This window comes from Mus musculus, chromosome 13 (assembly GCF_000001635.26).
Source record: "Mus musculus strain C57BL/6J chromosome 13, GRCm38.p6 C57BL/6J".
Classification (NCBI taxonomy): Eukaryota; Metazoa; Chordata; class Mammalia; order Rodentia; family Muridae; genus Mus; species Mus musculus.
In genome coordinates this window covers 43,111,592-43,131,487 of record NC_000079.6, presented here as the reverse complement: position 1 = coordinate 43,131,487, position 19,896 = coordinate 43,111,592, and the positions used below count along the sequence as shown (strand labels likewise).

Below are 19,896 nucleotides of genomic sequence, written 5' to 3'. Positions count from 1 at the left end.
TCTCAGCACTCAGGAGCTTAAGGCAAGAGGATCTAGTGTTCAAGGCCAGCCTGGCTAGTGTTCATGTATGGTGAATTCAGGGCTAGTTTGTGCTATCCTAGCAAGGGTCTATCTGACATCCCCTCCTCCACCCACCACCTAAAAATTAGTAAATGATTAAATAAACTGGTCTGGATTTTGCCAGCTGCCTGTCTGTCAGCAGAATCTGAGAGACCAGGGGACATGCTGACAGGCATCCCCAAGGATCTGGTGCTTTCTGTGCCACCATCACGGTCTATCAACTAAGCATGGTATCGGGCTTATGTTCTGGGAGGGGACACATATTGTCATCCTGGGGGTCTTGGAAGGTATGTGAATTTGACACTAGCCAGAGTCTTCCGGACCTCCCTTCAATGAGCATGTAGCCCTCCACACCCAAAGCCCGAGGTACTTCCTAGATACCAAGGAGACAATCTTTGGGACCAAAGTCCATTTTTCTGAGGAAGTTGGATTGGGAGAAGGGAGAAGAAGCCGCATTTGTGTAAATGGTGCCAGCAGTATCGCAAGCAGCCACAAAATGTGTGTGTGTGGGGGAAGCCAATTAACTGAGACCCAAGTTCCACAGAAATACAACCCAAACCTCAAGTGTACCCTCCCCTTCCCCAATCCATCTCTTCTCCCATCATGCATACATGTATGCTTTCCCTCAGAGAGCTGCCCTTTCTTGGGATTGTGGTGGGATGGACCCCAGGGCTTGCTCATGTTATTTTGTAGTATCTTCAGTTCAATTCTATTTTGGGGTGGGGGGCAGGGAGACAGGCATTTATTTTAGCAAATCATTTTTTATGTTTTCAATTTAGCTACAGAAAATGACTTGGTCTGTTGGTATCAACACCAGCCCCTGGGTTTTATTTATTTATTTTTCACTAGCGTATTAAAACTCAATAGAATTTTATTAAAGAAATCTGAGGTCCGAGGCTATAAGCGGTCACCAGCTCTGGCATCTGGTTTTGGTACGATAAAGGCTCAAGGGGAGAGCCTTTGCCCAGAGCCAGGGTAAGCTATGTATTTTCCCCCTGCAGGTGGGCACAACATTTGCAGACCCAGGGAAATATGAAACCAACTTCCGGATTCCCTCTGTCTCCTGGAACATTCATTCCTGCCCTCAAGGTCACTATTTTTTTGACTCTCCATGGAAGCCTTTGAGGACTGGAAATGCTGGAATTACATGAGGCAATTGCCCTTGTGGGAGTGGGGGGTGACATAGGCGGGTGGGGAGACAATGACGGTAATTGCAAAGTCTACAGGCTATTAGTGGATAAGGTTGCAGGTGTTGTCATCCTGGGGACAGAAATGTGGGAAGCAAAACCCTTGCCCCCTCCATTACTGTGCTATGCAGTTATAGTCAAAGTCCTGTCTGCGATAACATACAACCCTTTCTTAAGAGGTAAGAAGAATTAGGGCTAGAGAGATGGCTCAGTGGTTAAGAGCACTGCCTGCTCTTTCAGAGGTCCTAAATTCAAATCTCAGCAACCACATGGTGGCTCACAACCATCTGTAATGAGATCTGATTCCCTCTTCTGGTATGTCTGAAGACAGATACAGTGTACTTCATGTAATTAATAAATAAATCTTTAAAAAAAGAATTAGATTGCTGTCTAAATAATAATCTTTCCTTTTCTGTTTTTCTTCTCTCTCTCTTTTTGTGTCTTCCTCCCTTCCTTTCTTTCTTTCTTTCTTTCTTTCTTTCTTTCTTTCTTTCTTTCTTTCTTTCTTTCTTTCTTTCTTTTTTTTTTTGACAAGGTCTCACACCTCACAACTGGCCAGAGTGAGGCACTCAGCTCCTATTCTTGTCCCCTCAGCGTGATGGCTCATCCCCAGGCAGCCACCCCACCCTCCAGGACCTTGTTTCTCTCACTTCCTTTAATTAGTTTGGCATTTGGCTGGCTACCAGTGTTTGGGATGGTTTTTGGGGAGAGAGGATGTCAAGAAACCCAAATTGCCTCCTGAATAAGTGGCGTGGCCTCTCAGGACCTCCAAATCTCAGCCCTTTACGTAACGTTTCCAGGGACGAGAAGTCACTAATGAGCATCTTTAGAATTCATTTTAATGGGTCTCTTCACCATCTTTAAGACTGAGTACCCCCTTTTCAAGATGGCCACTGCAGGGGGGTGATTGAAAACACTTTAGACAGACGGAGGGAGTGTTATATCCTGTGTGCTATCAATTAATTCAACTTCCAACAGGATCCAAGAATAGTTTCATGTTTATTATTCAAGTTTCTTTTTTTTTTTTTTCCTCTCAAAAGGTTACTCATGTTTCAGGAGATCTGTGGGTTTATATGGCATGGCAATAGCCTCTATTTAGGGGGTTAAAAATGTTGCAAAAACCCCAGCTGTAAGGAGTTTTAAGTGTTTTCCAAACACTGTAACTAAATGGATCAGTGCTTTTTGTATTTTCCTGAGCCAGTGATTCCAACTGAATTTAGCAGAAGAAGGTCAAATAGTTTTCCAATTTCAACAGGTAATACTGGGAGAATGAAGAAAGTCAGTGTCCCTAAAACCATAGCAAAGACAGTATTGTATTTAATCTAACATTTTAAATATTTTTGGGGGGACAAAATAGCCTACAACTCATTACGAGTAGCTCAGGCTAGCCTTAAACTTGAGGCAATCGCAGCCTTCTGAGTGCTGAGATTATAGGCATGAGTGGACATGTCCATGTTGTACTACCAAGTCTCTCTCTGTCTCTCTGTCTCTCTCTCCCTCCCTCCCTCCTTTCTTTCTTTCTTTCTTTCTTTCTTTCTTTCTTTCTTTCTTTCTTTCTTTCTTTCTTCCTTGAGACAGGGTTGCACTATGTACAGCACTCACTAATCTAGAACTCTGGCTGGCCTTGAACTCACAGAAACCTTTCTGCTTCTGCCTCCCAAGTGCTGAGACTAAAGGCATGTCTGTGCCACTGTTCCTTGTCAATCTTATATTTGGTTGAACCACTAATTTTTATAATGAGTTTCCAATAGTGTGGTGGAGTTAAAATACATAAATCTGTTTTTTTAAGACTATTTTTAACTCATTTACTTTATATATATATAGGCATATTGTATCTGTATATCATATGTGTTCCTAGTACCCACCGGTGCCTAAAAAGTTGGGATAGCCTGGGACTTATAGGTGAGTTGACCATTATCTCCAAGAAAGGTGTGAGACTCTGAGTCTTGAGAGCTGTGGTCAAGGGCCTTCAAAGTCCTCAAGGCTGCTAGAAGCCAACGTATGGCGGGCAAGCAGCTCCGGGGAAGGGGGACCGCCTTACCTTGCGAGTCAGCCTCCTCTTGATTTCCCGCTTCTCCTCCTGTTCTTCTTGTTCATTCCGAGCTGAAAATAAATGGAAGATACCTCTGACTGTAGTGCATGGAGCAGCCCACACCCAGGCTCTGGTCCAAACACTCAGATCCCATCCCCTAGTTATCCTTGTGCCTGAAGGGTCCTGGCTCCATCTTCCTGCATCCTTTTAGGTTGGTGAGGACTGAGTGGAGTGTCTCTCTTATTATTATTTTTTTAAACATTATTGTTCTCTTTATGTCTCCAGGGGCTTGGGGCCCAGGCAGGGCTGCTGGGATGAGCAATGTGACTATAAGCTAAGGAGGTATGCTTGAGAAATGTGAGAACACTATTGGCAGTGACAGACATTTGGGGAGGATCAAGGCCACCTTCCTTGAAACAGGTGTAGACCTCACGCCTGCCCTTTAGAGCTTCTAAGAGGCTGAAAGGGTTTGTTGTATGTGGCCCCAGAGTCCGGAGCCCTGTAGGGCATGAGAGAAGACATGCCTCGACCTGCTTGCTATGGGAAGGACATGGGGCAGAGGCAAGAGCAACCCGAAAGGCTGCTTGTCCTGGCTTCAGAACTCTTTACCTTTCACAAGCCTTGATTCCATTAATTCTTTAAATCTTCCAAGAAGTCCACAGAACATGTGTGAGGCCAGAGTGTGGTCTGTCCTTGCCTGCATTTAGACTTGGAAGCAGTGTCTTAGGAGCACACTTCAGAGACTAAATGTTCCCAGATTAATATGTAGGCAACTGGTTTGTTTGAGTTTAAAGAGTTTGTAGTAAGGGTCTGGGGAAAAGAGTAGGAAGAAGGGCAGAGATCTTAGGTCCTTTCTCTGTCTGAGCTAACTGAGTGACGATAACCAGACCACCATTTACCTTCTGGGCCTTGAAAGGGTTCCTTGGTCTCTGTGGAGACAGAGTCATCAATATGGGACCATCTGATTTGAAAAATACCCATGAGCACCAACTAGTGTCGCAGCAGGTGTGAGCTCCTCACCCGTGGGGGCTTAGGAGAGCATCAGCAAAGGTAAACTATGGGTTGATTTGGGCACAGTGTCCATTAAGCTTGTGTGGGATGCCTGCATTCCCATTTTGTAATGGTGGCTGTCAAGTAATGTTTCTGCAACTTCATCGTTTTGCTAGAGTCCTGTTGTGGCTCCTAAAGCTCTCAGGATAGCGTGGGTCTTTCAAAGAAAAACCATCTTAGTGCCTAGAAATCAAGGTGGGGAGTGTACGACTGAGAGTCCCACGTGCCTCTCTGACCACCCTAGAAAGTCAACAACAGACAGATATAGCTAGCTGTAACCAAGATGGCCATGGCTTTTCTGGCAACAAATGGTGGCAATTCAGAACAGGACTAAGGGCCATGAGTGAACTCCCTAGGGTATATGATCTTGTGTCCCCACTTGCCTGTGGGGATCAGGACCTTGTATGGACAGCATAGGAAGTACCCACTCTTCCTGTGGAATGGGCCACGAGAGCCCCTCCATTGCCCGGACCTACCATGAATGTCCCATTCTCTGGATTTAACCACCCTATTTTCTTCCCAGGGTTCCCTTAAAAAGACACGCACACATTTCTCTCAGCTAAAAGCCTATAATAGCCATTACCATCTTTCTATGAAATAACCTATCACAGATAAATTGGGAAGCAGATAGCAAGACCCAGTAGAAGGGAAACCTAAAGACTGACATTTTATATTAAAAAAAAAAAAAAAGTAAATTACTCTGTGTTAAAATCTGGGAAACTAGCCAGCCATTAACATCTTAGCATGAATCAATCTATCAGAGACTTGATTTGGAGGCAGAGTCCAGGCAACTGGCTATACTTATATAGGGGGTGAAGAGGGATGGGAAGGAAGGACAGAAGAAAGGTAGCCTTGTAGTCTGTCCTTGAGAAAGCTTGGGTGCCATTTTGAAACTTAGAGACCATATAGGCTATCATTCTGGGTTTCCAAATGAAGTCATTAAAGTACCAGGGAGTGAAGCCACATGCCACGCGTGACACGGCTCACCAGTCAAATAGTTCAGACCTTTGGTTTTTCCTGCTGTCACCAGTTGCTTCAGGCTGTTCCTCCTTCTCATTACTGGGTCTGACCTCACTCCTGACCTACAGGCCCCTTCCGAGCCATGGGGGTGGGTGTTCTGTGCCAGAGATGATACAGAGCGGGAGCCTTCATCTCTTAAGTAGGTTCTTAGACCCTCAGAAGGGCGGGTCATAAACTATCACCTATGGTGTCCATATCATTAGCTCAAAGCCGTTTACAAACCCAGTGTCATGAATTCTCAGGCAGAGGATACCAAGGTAATCCCACTAGGCAACTGAGAAAAGAGGCCAAGGAAGCCCAGTGATGTCATCGTCATGGTGCCCACTCCCAGAATTCATTATGTGCTCAGATGCACATGGGGCCCCATTGGCTACTGAACAAAGAGAGGGCTTGCTTAGGAGGCTGGGCAGGGTGGGGCTGCAGACCAAGCCCGGCCTCTGTCCAGCTCCTCTTCCAGTTCAAAGCCCAGAAGATAAGTTTTAAAAATTGATTATTAGGGGGATATTCGCAAATACCTCTTGACATTTCTTATATAAGAATTAAGTAGGTGCAGGGTGTGGTGACAAATGCAATCCTAGCACCTGGGAGGTAGAAAGCAGGGGATGGGGGTTCAAAGTCATCCTTGAATGTATACCAAGTTTACGGCCAAGCCTGGGCTACAGGAGACAGACAGAAAACCAAAACTAGAACCGAGAAGACAAAAACCTCTAAGTAAGAACAAGACCAATAAAACCCAAATCAAGGAGATTAAATAATAAACCCAGAAAACAAATCTAGAAAGATAAAGGACCAGTATGCAGGGAAAACAGGTGCATCTCTAAAAGGTTTTGAAACAGAGAGAGAGAGAGAGAGAGAGAGAGAGAGAGAGAGAGTCAATCTGTTTTAATTTGGTTAAGCAGTGCCTGAATTTGTCGCTATCTGACATCGGGAAGGGCAGAGAAATTTGATAAAACACAGTAACAGTCACACAAATTCCCTGTTAGCCTCCCCGGGCTGGTCAAGGAGTCCACAATAAAAGGAGGGGAGCCAGATGTGAATGGGGGGGGGATCCGGAAGGGAGCCAGATGTGAATGGGGGGGGGATCCGGAAGGGAGCCAGATGTGAATGGGGGGGATCCGGAAGGGAGCCAGATGTGAATGGGGGGCAGGGCGGGGGGGGGGGATCCTCTCTTCCTAAGCCTCACTGCTGTGGAGGGAAACTACAGAAACCCAAGCCAGGCTCAGCCTGTGCAGCCTAGGCTCAGCGCTCAGGTGTCAGAGCTCAGAAGGGCTGGGAGGGGTGGAGGAAGGGCTCAGCTTAGCACATGGGGGTGTGGGGGAAACAGGATGATCTGATATCTGATTTGAGGAATCAGATTTCCCTGCCCTCCTTTTCTCATCAACAATAGAAACTTTATAATGGACCAGATGTCTGCATGGGGCCAAAGGAAACACTCCAAAGCCCAGGACTTCCTCAACGGTAGCAATCTCTGACAAGAGATTGTATGCTATTTATCGGATAGCAAATATCCATTTAGAAACTTTTGCTTTGAGACAGGGTCTTGATAGATAGGCTGACTAGAACTCAGTCTGCCAGCTTTCCGCACAGTACTGGGATTAGTGTGGCACCACGCTCGCTTGGGCAAACTTAGAAACTTTGAAGGGCACTCACAGGTTTTAAAAATAAATTAGGGCCTGTGAGATGACTCAGAGTGTAAAGGTACTTGCCACTAAACCTGACAACCCAAGTTTGATCCCCTGGACACACTTGGCAGAGGGAGAGACTGACTCCTGTAAGTTGTCCTCTCACTTCCCCATGAGTGCTAGGGGCATACGCCCTCCCTACCAATGAATTAAATAAATGCAAGAGGAAAAAACAAAACAAAACAAAACAAAACTCGACACACAGAGCCCCAGACACCTCGCTGTTCTGTAAGGATTGCTCCAACCCTTGGAAAACTGTTAACAGTTGCCTTGAAGGAAAAGGAAAAGGCAGGCAAGCAGATGAGTACCCACAGGGGCTGCAGAGCCTGTGACAGCCTTCTCAGGCGAAATGCAAACATCCTCCCCTCCCCGCAGCAAATCACTGAATGCTGGCCAGGTCACAGGCCGTAGGGAGGAGGGGTAGAAAGTGCAATCAGAAACAAAATCATTTAAGTGGCGATTTTACCCAGTCACCTAGAGCAACCTCTCACGTGACTGCATGCATGTGCGTGCACGCGCGTTTGCAAGATACTTTCTAATACCTAATTTTCTTCTGGACAGAAATCAGAATGGCTTTTGCGGGGGCGGGGTAGGAAAATTAAAGTAAGCATATTATTTGTTGGTTGTAATGAGAAAACTGCGGCTAGGGACGGCAGCAAGGGTCTGGTGGGTGTGGTTTTGATTGATGAAGATTGAATGAATATCCATGGCTAAACTGAGGCTAAACTGGGGTCCATGGAAGGCCGGTTTCTTTCATTACTTTGTATTTTTAAATTGTCTTAATACCAAGTAGATTCTCTGTACAAACTCAAATACGCTCGGGGTCCTGGGCTGAACCAGGGGTCCGCTTTCCCCCTGTCCACAGCCAGCTTTCCCTGACTGAGAGCATCATATAAGCATGCCATGGGTCAGGCCAGTCTCAGGAGGACCAGATGAACGTTTGCTCAGCAATGCTTTCTCTCACCATGAAGCTGGGGCTCAGGGGACTGAGGGGTTCCACCACCAGCAGCCCCTGGTTTTCTGATCCTTAATTTTTAAAGTCCCCTTACACTAGACATCAAAGCCAAGTCCCCGTTTTAAAGCCAGTTTGGGGATAAAGGTGATGCTGGTTTTTATCAATCGCCCTTTTCTGGCAAGGGCCTCAGTTTGATTATTAGCTTTTCTCTAAGCTCAGGGTGGGCTCTGGCTTCAGCCCGGGGAGTTCCTAACCCACAACGGGGAAGCCAGTGGTCTATACAGGTCTTCCCAGCTATGGAGAGGGCTCACCCTTGGTGTCTATGAGATCTCCTGCAGGAAAGGTTATTTCAGAGCTTCCGCGGACCCTGGGAGAGACCCGATGAGCCACTACACACCCAGGAAGGCTGCCCCGAGGGTCCCGTCACCCTGGGCTTCACCGACTTACGCTTCAAAATGTTCCTCTGTTCCAGTTCCTCTGCAGTTGGTCTCTGGCTCAGCCGCCTACGGAAAAAATCCAAGAAAAGTTTTTGGACCATGTCATATCCTCCTGGGGCCGGTGAGCTCCACGGCCCTAGCAGATACATTAGGCAGGGTCAGCAGCTGGAGTCCTCCGTCCATTCTGTGTTCTCAGACACTGATTCGCTGCTGGGGCCTCCTCAGTTCCTCAATTTCAAGGCTCAGGGAGGGCACCCTGCGTCAGGTCACGCAAAGCTGCCCTCCCTCCCTCTGCAGGCCCCTCCCCAGCCCTGTTCCTCCAGTGCCCCCGGGGCCAGGAGACCGAAACTTAGCCTAGGCCTTTCCTCTTCACAGAAGTCCCTTTCTTTCCTTGTAGCCTATTGACTGCAGGGCTGCGTGGCCTCTTGCCTTTCCCTCTCTGCCTCTGGGCTACCGCTTGCTTCTTTCTACCTTTGTGCACACCCAGAGCACAGAGGCTAGTGGCCTGAAGGACATGCAAGAGAGGGTGTCTGTCTACAGAGAACAATGGCTACTCTTCTTCCTGTCTCCACCCATCCCCACCAGAGCCTTATTAGACATTGGAATGCCAGATGAACAGGCACAGAAATGACTCTTATTACCGGGTGCATAATTAAGTCATAGAGAACGCAGCATCATACATAGCAGGGGCAGGAAGTTCTGGTGGTGCCAATGTGGAGAAACAGGGACAGGCACAGGTGACAAGTTACTGGAAAAGGGGAATGGCTCCCAAGGAGAGAACCACTTAGGAGGGAAGATGCCACACAGAGTGGATGCCACTGGGGGAAAGGAACATTTGCATTTTCCAACCTTTTGGCAGTCCCTGATCAACCCTGCAGTTGTTCAGTATCTATGTTTTGCCCACTAGGTACTGACAAGGTGTGTGCGGGATGGGTGCAGTGGAAGGGATTCTAAGCTCCTCCAAGTCCTCTCCTGGGACACAACGGGTGGAGAGGCACACGTTCTTAATCAAACAGTGGGACTCATTCCCCAAACTTCTGAAGCTGAGGTCTGTATTCGGCAAGATGTTGACTGCAAGAAGTCTAGAGAGTTCCAGGATGTGAGAAAGTCATAAAGATAAGGTGGAGTTGCTTTGGCCATGCTCTAGCAACAAGACTCAACCAATTAAATCGAGCCTGGCTTCCACGGAGACTGCAAAAATCACAACCGCCTACAAAGGTACCACAGATATCTGTAAGGACGTCTGCCCAACTGTGTATTCAATATTAGACCAGACAGGCTATTTATTTTTATATCAGCTAGAGCCTATTTGTTTAAAGCATATCAAAGAATGCTCACTTTTGTCTCTGATCTTTCTCCTCCCTTGAGTTTCTGGAATGCTCATAACTCTACATGCATGTTCTCACTGTAGTGTTCTGCTCTTCCCAGGTAAGTATACCATTGCTTGGTGACTTTGATTGTTATCCCGATTGAAAAGTAAAACTATGAAGTCCATGGAGCCTCCAAGTTTAACTATTTCAAATTCCAGTCTTGTTATTGCAAAACTGACGGCACCTTGAATACAGTCGGAAACTGTATTCCAAAGTGTTCTAAAGTTTGTAAGAAAGATTCCGCACTTACTATTCCTTTTGCTCTGTAAAACATTTCTGTAACATACTCTGAAAGAGATATGGTCTTTGATCCCCTTTCCTGCCTAGGAGTACCTGAACCCCATGGGACTTGTGATATTCCAAATGAGCCCCTTCAGATTACATCTGACTTTATGCTAATGAGATGGGCAAGGGTGGGTGCCCTAGGTAGCCTCTGGAGGGGACTGGCCCCTGGAAATCCCATGTGGTTGGAGGGTCAAGGCTCTCAGAAACCTGAACAATGAATGAGACCTGATGAGCTTCCAGGTTGCTGAACATCTGGAGAAAGCGTCTAACCCCTCCCTGAACCATCTCTCCAGATAGCTGTGCACCCAGGTCCCATTTCTCTTTTCACTATCAACTGGTCAATATAGGGATGGTGTTTCTGAGTTCTGTAAGCCATTCTAGAAAACTAATCAGATACTTGCACCAAATAAATAAAAGGTAGCCAAAGGATTGCTTATAGAGATAATGTTTGATTTTTTTCCAAGACTTACCTCAGACAAGACAGGTAAAACAATAAATGATCCTTAGCTGGGCCAAAATGCTTGTGACCTTTGTGTTAAGTCTGTCAGGATTTGTCTCTCACCCCTAAACCTGAACAATGCATCTCAGAAAATCACCTTACAGTTTCAGTTACAGACAGGAGGTTCTTAAAGAGAAATATGTAAACCAGTTCTATGCTTAATTTTTAAACTATGTTTAATCTTTTAACTGGCTGTAAATGATATCCTTTTGGAAACCCACAGGAATATATATATATATCCATCCCTTGGGGAAACCTCTCCTTTTTCTCTCTTTTCACTCATTGTGTTTCTCTCTTTTCTGCTTGCTCGCTCTCTCTCTCTCTCTCTCTCTCTCTCCACACACACATACACACACACACACATATACAAACACACCACACACCCAGACTTATAGATACACTCATACATACACACACATAGACACACACAGACACAGACAAACATACACACACACACACACACACACACACACACACACACACACACACACACACACATCTAACATCTAATTCCTACTTAATAAACACGCTGACTTCATTATACTCTGGCTCATTCTGAAATTCTTTCCTGCATGTTTAAGAACCAGCCTCATTGAGTGGAGGCCCTTGAGGGGATCACCTCTGGCTTTAGACTGAATTTTCCCAATACTCCCGAGAGATATGGGTCACACACTGAGAAACACGAATTGGGGGGGGGGGGGGAAGGAATGGGGACAGCATTTTTTTTTCTCAGTTTTAAAAAATTTTTTATTCTAGTTCCTGGTTCCTACAGCAATACTGTCTCCCTTGCGGATCTCGCTCTTGTCAAGACTGTTTCTCAGAAGTGCATGCTGTGTATATAGCTGTAATGGTGAATATTGACTGTCCAGGATCTAGAATCACCTAGGAGACGTGCTGGTGAAGGGTTAATCCAGACTAGATTAGCCTCTGGGTATGCTTGTGAGGGATTAGTTTATTAGGTTAATTGAAGTAGGAATATCCACCTTAGCTGTGGGTAGTACCACTCCTTAGGCTTGGTTCTTGGATGGAAATTTAAAAGTGTACTTTATCTTTCTCCAGTCTGAAGATCTTATCAATGAAGGACCATAAGAAAAATAATCAAATTAACACAAGTTTCCTGTTGGTGTGAAGAGACTCCAAAAATTAAAACAAAAACCCAACTTTCTACTCCCCCAAGAAAACCCCAATGGCAGAAAGAGATGACCGGAAGATGCTTTAAATAACGAAGATCGAAGATCAGGGAATACCAGCTTTCTGAGTCACAGCCTCTCCCTGGAGAGGTGAAAAAACCCTGTAGGCTCTGACTCCGTTCTGCAGCACAGAGCTCAGGAGCGCCCCTTGCCAGAAGAGCATCAGGACCATAGCTCTTGCCGGCATTTACAACTGCTGCTTGTTGGGAGAGCCCTGATTCTCAGGTCTGTGTCTGCACCCCAGCACCAGAGGGAGGCCAACACATTTCAGTCAGACGGAAAGAGGAAAGACAGAGGAAGCCAAGGAGACAACAGAGGCAAGGTCCTCCCTCCTATGACGGAACTGGTGGCATTTCCTAATGCTGCTGCTATACTAAAATACCAGAGGCTGGGTATTTTATAAAGGAGAAGGAGTTTACTTAGCTCTGGAGGCTGAAAGCATAGATCACATAAGTCCTTAGGAATGGTGGGAATTGATATGTGGACAAGATCACATATAGAAGCTAGAGAAATTTAAAGACCAGAGAGTATTCTTTTGGAAAGAACTTAATCTTGTGGGAAATGATTAAGGTCCCAGGAGATCTTTTGTCCCTAAGCCTGGGTCCTAATGACCTTCAGCTAAGGCTCCAACTTTTAAAGTTCCCACTGCCACCCAACATGGCCAAGTGGAATGTCTAGCACACAAACTAAGCTCTAGGGGACAGAATTGAGTCATAGTCAACTCAAAGCAATGAGAGGCTAAGCAAGTGGTGGTACAGTGGGGCCAGGGAGAACTGCTGAGTTCATCTCCTTCCTCCAGGGGTTCCACAGAGGCTCAGTACTTCCTGGTCTTGGTCAGTATCAACTCTCTGGCCTCTAAGTCAGCATGGCAAACACAATTTACTCTCTTAATAACTGTTGGACACAGATCCATCCATCCTGATGTTGCCACAACTCTTTGATCTCGAAGTGGAACATGCCTGACCTCAACTTCTGTCAGTATGCTGGGGACTCCAAATTCTAACCTACCTGTCACTCTGAGTCCCCACCCTCTTCCAATCATCTCCCTGTACTCATAGCTCACTACATTTAAAGGGCCCTCAGGGAATAACTCACCTCTACCCTCTCTGGATAAATTACTCTCCAAAAAGTCTTACATCCCACCCTCAGGGAGCTTGCCTACTCAAGACCCACAATCACAATCTCTGAGCGTCACCTGTATTGGCCACCTTGTCAGGTCAAGGATCCCAAGCTGGGTAAATTATACGGATGCTTACTTAGCTCGCGGTCCTGAGACAGTGCATCAGCAAGCATCTATGCAGCCTCTGGTGAGGTGCTTCCTATTGGATTGTGATATATGTGCAGGGCATCACGTGGCCAGACAGAGAACTTTGCTAACTTCAGGCTTTCTCCTATGAAACCACTCTCATCCTCACGGAAGCCCCACTCTGATGGCCTCATCTAGTCTTAATTACTGCCAAAGCTGCCATCTCCCAGGGCCTCTAGCAGATGACTTTGGAGATGCAGTTTGGGCATGAGTTTTGGAGAGAAGGAACAGCTGGATGAGAATAGCCAGTCAAACCCCAGTCCTCCACCCTCCTTCTCTCTTCTGATCACACCACTGTGGGAGCGCAGGCCACCCGCGTCTCTCCTTGTGCCAGGCCACTGATTCTAGCTCCCTTAGCCCAGGTGGAATGGCTCACAGCATCCCATGCCTGGCTGCTGTGCCTACTTCCCTATGACCCACAGGACAGAGTGAGTGAGACTGAGGTTCTGTAAGAGCTTCATAGTCTGGCCACTGGCCGAAAAATCTCCCCTTCCCATCCTTATGCATAACCAGCCTCTCCGCATCAGCAAGCTTGGCTCAGAACACACACTATCCACACATCACACAGTGCACCTCGCCAGACCTCTCAACACTAACAACCACGGCCTGAAGCACTTTAGCTTAGAATCAGCTCTAGGGCACGCTGTGAGGGGCGTTGTCTTTTTTTTTTATAACATACATGAAGCTTTCTACCCTTATAGAAACATATTGCTTCTGTGCAGAGAATAAAGCTTTCAATATCTTCCCGTCACCACTCCTTAGCATGTAAACAGCAAGTCACGACATCTCTGGGTTTTATTGTTTCAGACAGACAAGCGCACCCATCCCATTAGTAGGCAAATTTGCTTCCCTTTAAATAAGTGGTAATTGTATGCATGCTGAAGGATTGTTTTGAAAAACATTTCCTTATGATTACAGATAAACTCTTTGTATACTGATTGCATATACCAATATGCATATATCAATATTGCATATACCGATATGCATATACCTGGGGTGGCATACAAGGTTTTGGGTGTAAAGGTATCAGGATGGAAAACCCTTGAAAGGTCCCAGTCTATTGAATCTGCTCATAGTGAGGACACTGTTGACTTCACAGCCTCCTCCTAAGACCTTACTCTCCGGTTCTCTCTCACTAGACACCTCTGACCAGAGGCTCCTACGGAGAGGGGGGGGGAGGGGGGAGAGAGGGAGGGAAGGGGAGGGGCCTGCCATGACTGATAACTGCATTAAAAATTGAAAGCAAACTCATTCCAATAATGTCCCGCAACCTCAGTGGACTGTGGCCCCCGTACCCCATCTGTTTCCCTTCCTAGTCCTGTGAGATAACCTGGTCACAAATCCAAGGTTTAGGAAGCCTGAGATGTCTCTGACCCACCGAGCAGGACACAGAGTTTCTCCGCTGTGCCATTGGTTTGAAAGACCTTAGCCATCCTGCGGAGACTTTACAGGAAGACGTTTGCGTGATGAACTCCTCAGTGACACAGAAGCCTTCTTATTTATGGTTTCACAGCATTAGGTATAGTCCCTGGCATTCAGTAGGGCTCAGGAGAGTATGAAGATGACATAAATCATTAGCATCTAAGCTCTGGGGGTTCCGTTACAGGGATGAGCACACATTCTGGGTTTGTACGGAGGCCTTCAGGGAGCAGAAGGGTTACTTTGGGAAGGCACAATGACAGTTTTTCTTTTTACCTCAGAAGCATTCCCATGCTGCTTCTCTCAGCAGACAAGGTAGAACCTCTGACTTTGTCATTGCCTTCAGTGTGTGTGTGTGTACGAGTTCACAGGCCTGCCATGCACATGAGGGCACATTAGAGGACAGCCTGCAAGACTCTGTTTTCCCCCCTCAACCCAGGGATGAAGTCATTGGAGTCATTGAGGATGGCCCAATGTGTCATTCTGGAACAATTGATGAGTTCACACGTTGGGCCACCTCCTCAGCTTAGCGCAGTAACTTACTATTCTTGCCCCTAACACCTGATCTGGCCATTTTCTGTTTTCTCTCACACTGCCATTCTCCCAAGCTAAGAACAATTAGCCTGGCTGCCACCGAGGGGGAGGGCTGATGTGAAGACGGACAGGCACCATGCTTCCTCACCTGCTGCCACCACTCACCACCATCAGCTGGGACACAAGTCAGTCACGTGTGTCCTTGACTACCGTCCACACCTGAGTGTCTCCCTGAGGAAGGTGGTATAGCAACATGGACTCTACCTGCCGTGAAGGGTCTTGGGAGGGTCAACAGAGAACGGCCCATGAAAGACACTTTTAACAAGCAAGAATAAAGCATGAACTATTTTTGGTAAGTAGGAAAAGGCCCCTCACTTGAAGAGATTAAATAGGTTACAGTTAGAGTATTTTTGGCTAACTGTTTTGGGAGCCATGACCCCAGTAGGACCTCAACCTGAGGCCCAATATTGCATGCTGAGACAATAACCAGGAGAAACATTGTACAAATGCCATTGGTGTTGAGTGGAAATTTGTTCTGGAATAGTGATACAGCTGTGTATGTTATTAGGCACCAAACCCATGAAAAAACAAAACAGAAAAGCAAGAAAATTTTGACAGCCTGCACAGTAGATGTTTCCAGAGTTCTTAGGTCCAGGGGACACAGTAGCTTGTAAACAGGTAGGTGGATGTCACCCTGAAGGAGCATTTGAGTTGTTACAACAGAAACTAAGTTAGTTAGTGCAGTGACACATAGAACACACTGATTTGAGCAAGGCTATTCTTCTTTTTTGTTTTTTGAGGCATGGTCTCTTTATGTAGCCCTGGAATTCTGTTCTGAAATTTGCAGTGTAGATCAAGGCAGCCTTGAGCTTGCAGAGATTCATCCACCTCTGCCTCCTGAGTGCTGGGATTAAAAGTATACACTACCATACCTGGGCTGACAAAGCTGTTCTTAATACAGTCAGTCAAGGTGAAGGCTCAGGGTAGAAGGCAGGCACAAGCATTTATATTCCTGTATGTATGTGATGCTAGGGATGTAGCCTAGGATGCACACATGTGACCATCAAGCTGTACCCAAGTGCAATAGAAGCACAGTGTGCTGGCTGGAATTTTTTGTCAACTTGACATCTGGAAGAGGGAATCTTAACTGAGAGATGGCCTCCCTCCAATTGCCTATAGGCAAGTTTGTGAAGTGCTTTCCTTTTTAAAAAGAATAAATTAATTAACGATTGTTATAGAAGGGTCCATTCCATGATGTGGGGAGGGGTGCCACCTCTGGGCAAGTGGTCTTGGGTGGTATAAGAAAGAAAGCTGAGCAAGCCATGAGGAATAAGCCAGTAAGCAGCACCCCTCCATGGCCTCTAAGTAAGCTCCTCCCTCCAGCTTCCGTTTCAGTTCCTGCTTTGACTTCCATCATGGCGGACTGCTGAGATGTAAGACGAAATAAACCCTTTCTTCTCCATGTTGCTTTTGGTCATGGTGCTCAGATCTATTATATCAGCCCCTGTTTTCAACAAGTTTTCCAGAAGAACTGCACACAGCTACAGTTCGAGTGCACTGTAACCTCTTTGCATAAAACATAGGAAGCTCTACTGGTGGAGAAGAGGCAAGCAGCTGAGAGAACACCATGGGATTTGGAGCTAGCTTGTATATCCTGATGGAGGCTGAGCCATCATGAACTCTACTGTAAGGAGGCAGGTCAGGAGCACCGAGCAAGAGAGAGACTGAGCAAAGTGGTAAAGCAGAAAAAGAAGCTTTGCCCTTTATCTTAGAGAGTCAAGAAGTTTCTGAAGGGGCCAGGATGCCATAATTTAGACCAATGGGTCAATCATTTATCTAATATTTACTATTTTAACTTTATTCAAAAATTTACTTTAGAAGCTGTGTCTGTTGATTTTTTCCCCCTGGTGGAACTCTTGAGTGGATGGGAATTCAGACAATGACAATGAATAGGGACAGACATGTTAGCCTCCTGGCTTTGGGGGTGGAAGTAGGTCTTTTCCCCGCTAGAGCTTACTTTCTCTCTTAATCTCTCACATGTGAACATCCTCCCGCTACCTCCTGCTTCCGTCTTCATATGGAAACAGACAAACAGACCATTGTTTTCCTGGTGCTGACAGAAGACAGAACTAACCAGAATGCACGTGCTTCTCAATTCAAAAGAGGTTCCTCTCATTTGTCAAACCCAGGTGTTTGAGGAAGACTGCCTGGAGCTATGTGTGTTAGGAAAGATCTGGAAGCCTGTCCTACCTAAGCCATTAGTCTTCTTGCAAACAAACCTCTCTTTCCATAAGGAAGCAATCCATCTACTCCCGCTGAAACCCGGAGAGGCGGAGAAAGAAAGCACTGCGGAGAATCCCCTTTCTGATGAAGATGCTTGCACGGGAGATATGGAGAACACCACGTGACGGAGGAGCCGAAGGCCTCCACCATCAAACAGCAACGCCTTGTCTCTTTACCATTTTATGCTTACATGTAACAACATACAGACCATTAAAGTCAGATGCATTATGGGAAGCACTTGTGCAGTAGGAAAATGAATATATATATATGACCTATAATATCAACCAAAATGGAGATCCACTCCAATTCTGCCCGGTAGTAACAGGCTTCTCTTTCCATTAGACCCTATAAGAAGCAAGCCCAGGCTGTGACCTGGGGCCCGAGTTCCCTCTTTCATGTGGCTGCTGTCAGTCTTGACAGGGCATCCTTTGGTACTCTGTACCACTGCTTTGCCCCTGTAGGGGTCACCTTGCCACTTTCGCTCATCGATGTGGTCTTTTCAGTTCTTTGGATATGAGGCCAAGAAGCAGACACACCCCGTGCTGACTCCAGCTCTTGTCAGGGTTTGGGTTCCAGAGTTCTGCTATTTTCTACAATGGTGGCATGGAATGCCTCATTACTCTCCACAATTCTGACCCTTGGATCCCCAATTTTAGACTTTCGTTTTCCAATGAAGCAAGAACCTTGCCGCCCAAAAGGCCAAACGAGTACAATTATTAGCCTTTAACTGCTTTCCTGTGGCCTGATGCTCTTCCAGAAAATACCTTACATATTTGTTATATGAAAAAAAAAACCACCCCACAACCCCTTTCTCTCAGTTTTTTTTTTTTTTTGGAGGGGGGGTGGGGAGCATGGGAGCTTTCAGGATTGTCTAACCAATTTGAGCTTGCATTCTGCATCCTTTGAAAATGCATTTCTTAGCCAAGTGTGGTGATACATGCTTGAAATCCAGCAAGTGAGAGCATGAGGCAGATGAACCAGGAGCTTAAGGCCTGCTTGGGCTGTCCAGTGAGATCCAGTCTCAAAATCAAGGCACATTAAACTGGCTTTCTTAATTCCAGGAAGCTCGGGATAGAGGAGTGTTAATGATGGAATGAGCCTAGTGGTTCATGACTGGACAGGACCTATTCACATGGGAAAAGGAACAAGGGTAAAATGAAGCAGGTCACAGAGGGACATGCCTGTCATCTCAGCACTCCAGAGGAAGAGGCAGGAGGATTAGAGCTTCAAGGTCCTCCTCTGCTACATAATGAAATCGAGGCTAGCCTGGCTTTCACAGGAATCCTGTCATTAAACCAAAACCAACCAAAACTAAACCAAAAGGGGAACAGGAAGCATATTTTGTAAGCTTCCAGAGAGACTTCATTCATAAAGAAAATGTAAGTGACATGTTTGAAGCCACTGTAAGGTAACCCGTTACTGTGTCTGCTAACTTTGAATAAAAACAAAAACAAGAACCGTAAAGAACTTCTCTTTGATTTACTCAGTTTATCCGATGCACCTAGAGATTCTTTGAGAGCTTCTGCCACAGGACTGTCAGCCTGCAGACTTCCTTCCCTTTTCATTTCCTCATGCTGTGCTCACATCAACTATAACACACATGTCACACGAACCCTTACTCTCTCCCACAAGCACTTCAGCCCTTGAGGCCAGATGGAATGGCAGACCGGAGCAGCTGAAGCACTCCAGTGAGAGGCAAGGGAAAACTTGGTCAGATTCCATTAACAGCCCTGTGCCTGTGACTGTCACATCCCTCACAGGATGCGCCAGCAGTGCCAACTCCCGCGGTGTGACAAATACACACCTCCTTCCCAAAGATGCTGTCACACTGCCTCCAATCAGGGCTGCCGTCTCCCCTTCTCAGGAAAGCGGTGATGGGATCCCTCTCCCCTTGCTGACCTACCATGTCCTTAAGAGCGATCACAGAGAGGCCAAGTTGAGGTCGCAATCAGACTCCTACACACAGCAGACAGGAACGTATGACCACCAGACCCTCCCCAGCTGGCCACCATCCGCAGGAGAGACTTGTGAACTCAGTCAGAGCTTGTGAGCTACAGAGTCAATGGAGACTATCCTCAGGGTCTAATTTATATGGCTCAGACAGGGTGTGTGTCTGTGTATGCGTGCGTAGGCTCACACACGACCTGAACGGGTAAAACAATCATTTTCCGTCATACAGGAAATGCTGGAAGTTTCTATGTCTCATCGGTTTTCTGTGCATTCTCACTGCTGTCTAGGGTTTGAAATTAATTGGCCACAGCTGTTGCTAGCATCTCCTGTCACATCTAGGGGACATCCGGTTTATGTATCACCTGCCCACAGGTGAGAGCATAGAGGTCAGATCCATCTTGTTCTCAGGGAGTCATGATTTAGTATAGGAGTTTTACACATCTGCCACAGTGCCTCACAAACTCTGTCTGTGTGGCAAGGCTGCACCTACTCTTGTAAGGACCACATTCCTCTGCTAAACTAGGTCCACCCTCTCCATTCATCTTCACACTGTACTTCTAAGCTGGCTGGTGCCTGATTGTCCTTGAGGAAGCTTTTCTAATTACACAGGCAATAAACAACAAAACAAGACAAAACA

At 46.3% G+C, this 19,896-nt stretch overlaps 1 protein-coding gene and 1 long non-coding RNA gene across 14 annotated transcripts in view; one reads left to right on the top strand and one right to left on the bottom strand.

The window, feature by feature from the left end:
• Positions 1-19,896, bottom strand: part of Phactr1 (phosphatase and actin regulator 1) — a 458,153-nt gene that overhangs the window by 7,039 nt on the left and 431,218 nt on the right. For 12 of the 13 annotated variants that reach the window (XM_011244395.3, NM_001302635.1, XM_006516905.4 and 9 more), the window contains 2 exons: positions 8,434-8,489; positions 3,289-3,350 (listed from right to left, as the gene is read on the bottom strand). In XM_011244395.3, coding sequence (XP_011242697.1) covers positions 3,289-3,350; positions 8,434-8,489 — 118 coding nt within the window. Of the gene's footprint in view, positions 1-3,288; positions 3,351-8,433; positions 8,650-19,896 lie in introns of those variants that run through there. The other variant, NM_001005748.2, reaches the window with a different exon arrangement.
• On the top strand, positions 8,845-13,824 carry Gm15813. The gene is made up of 2 exons (XR_873303.3): positions 8,845-9,641; positions 11,637-13,824. It is a non-coding gene; the product is annotated as a predicted gene 15813 (long non-coding RNA).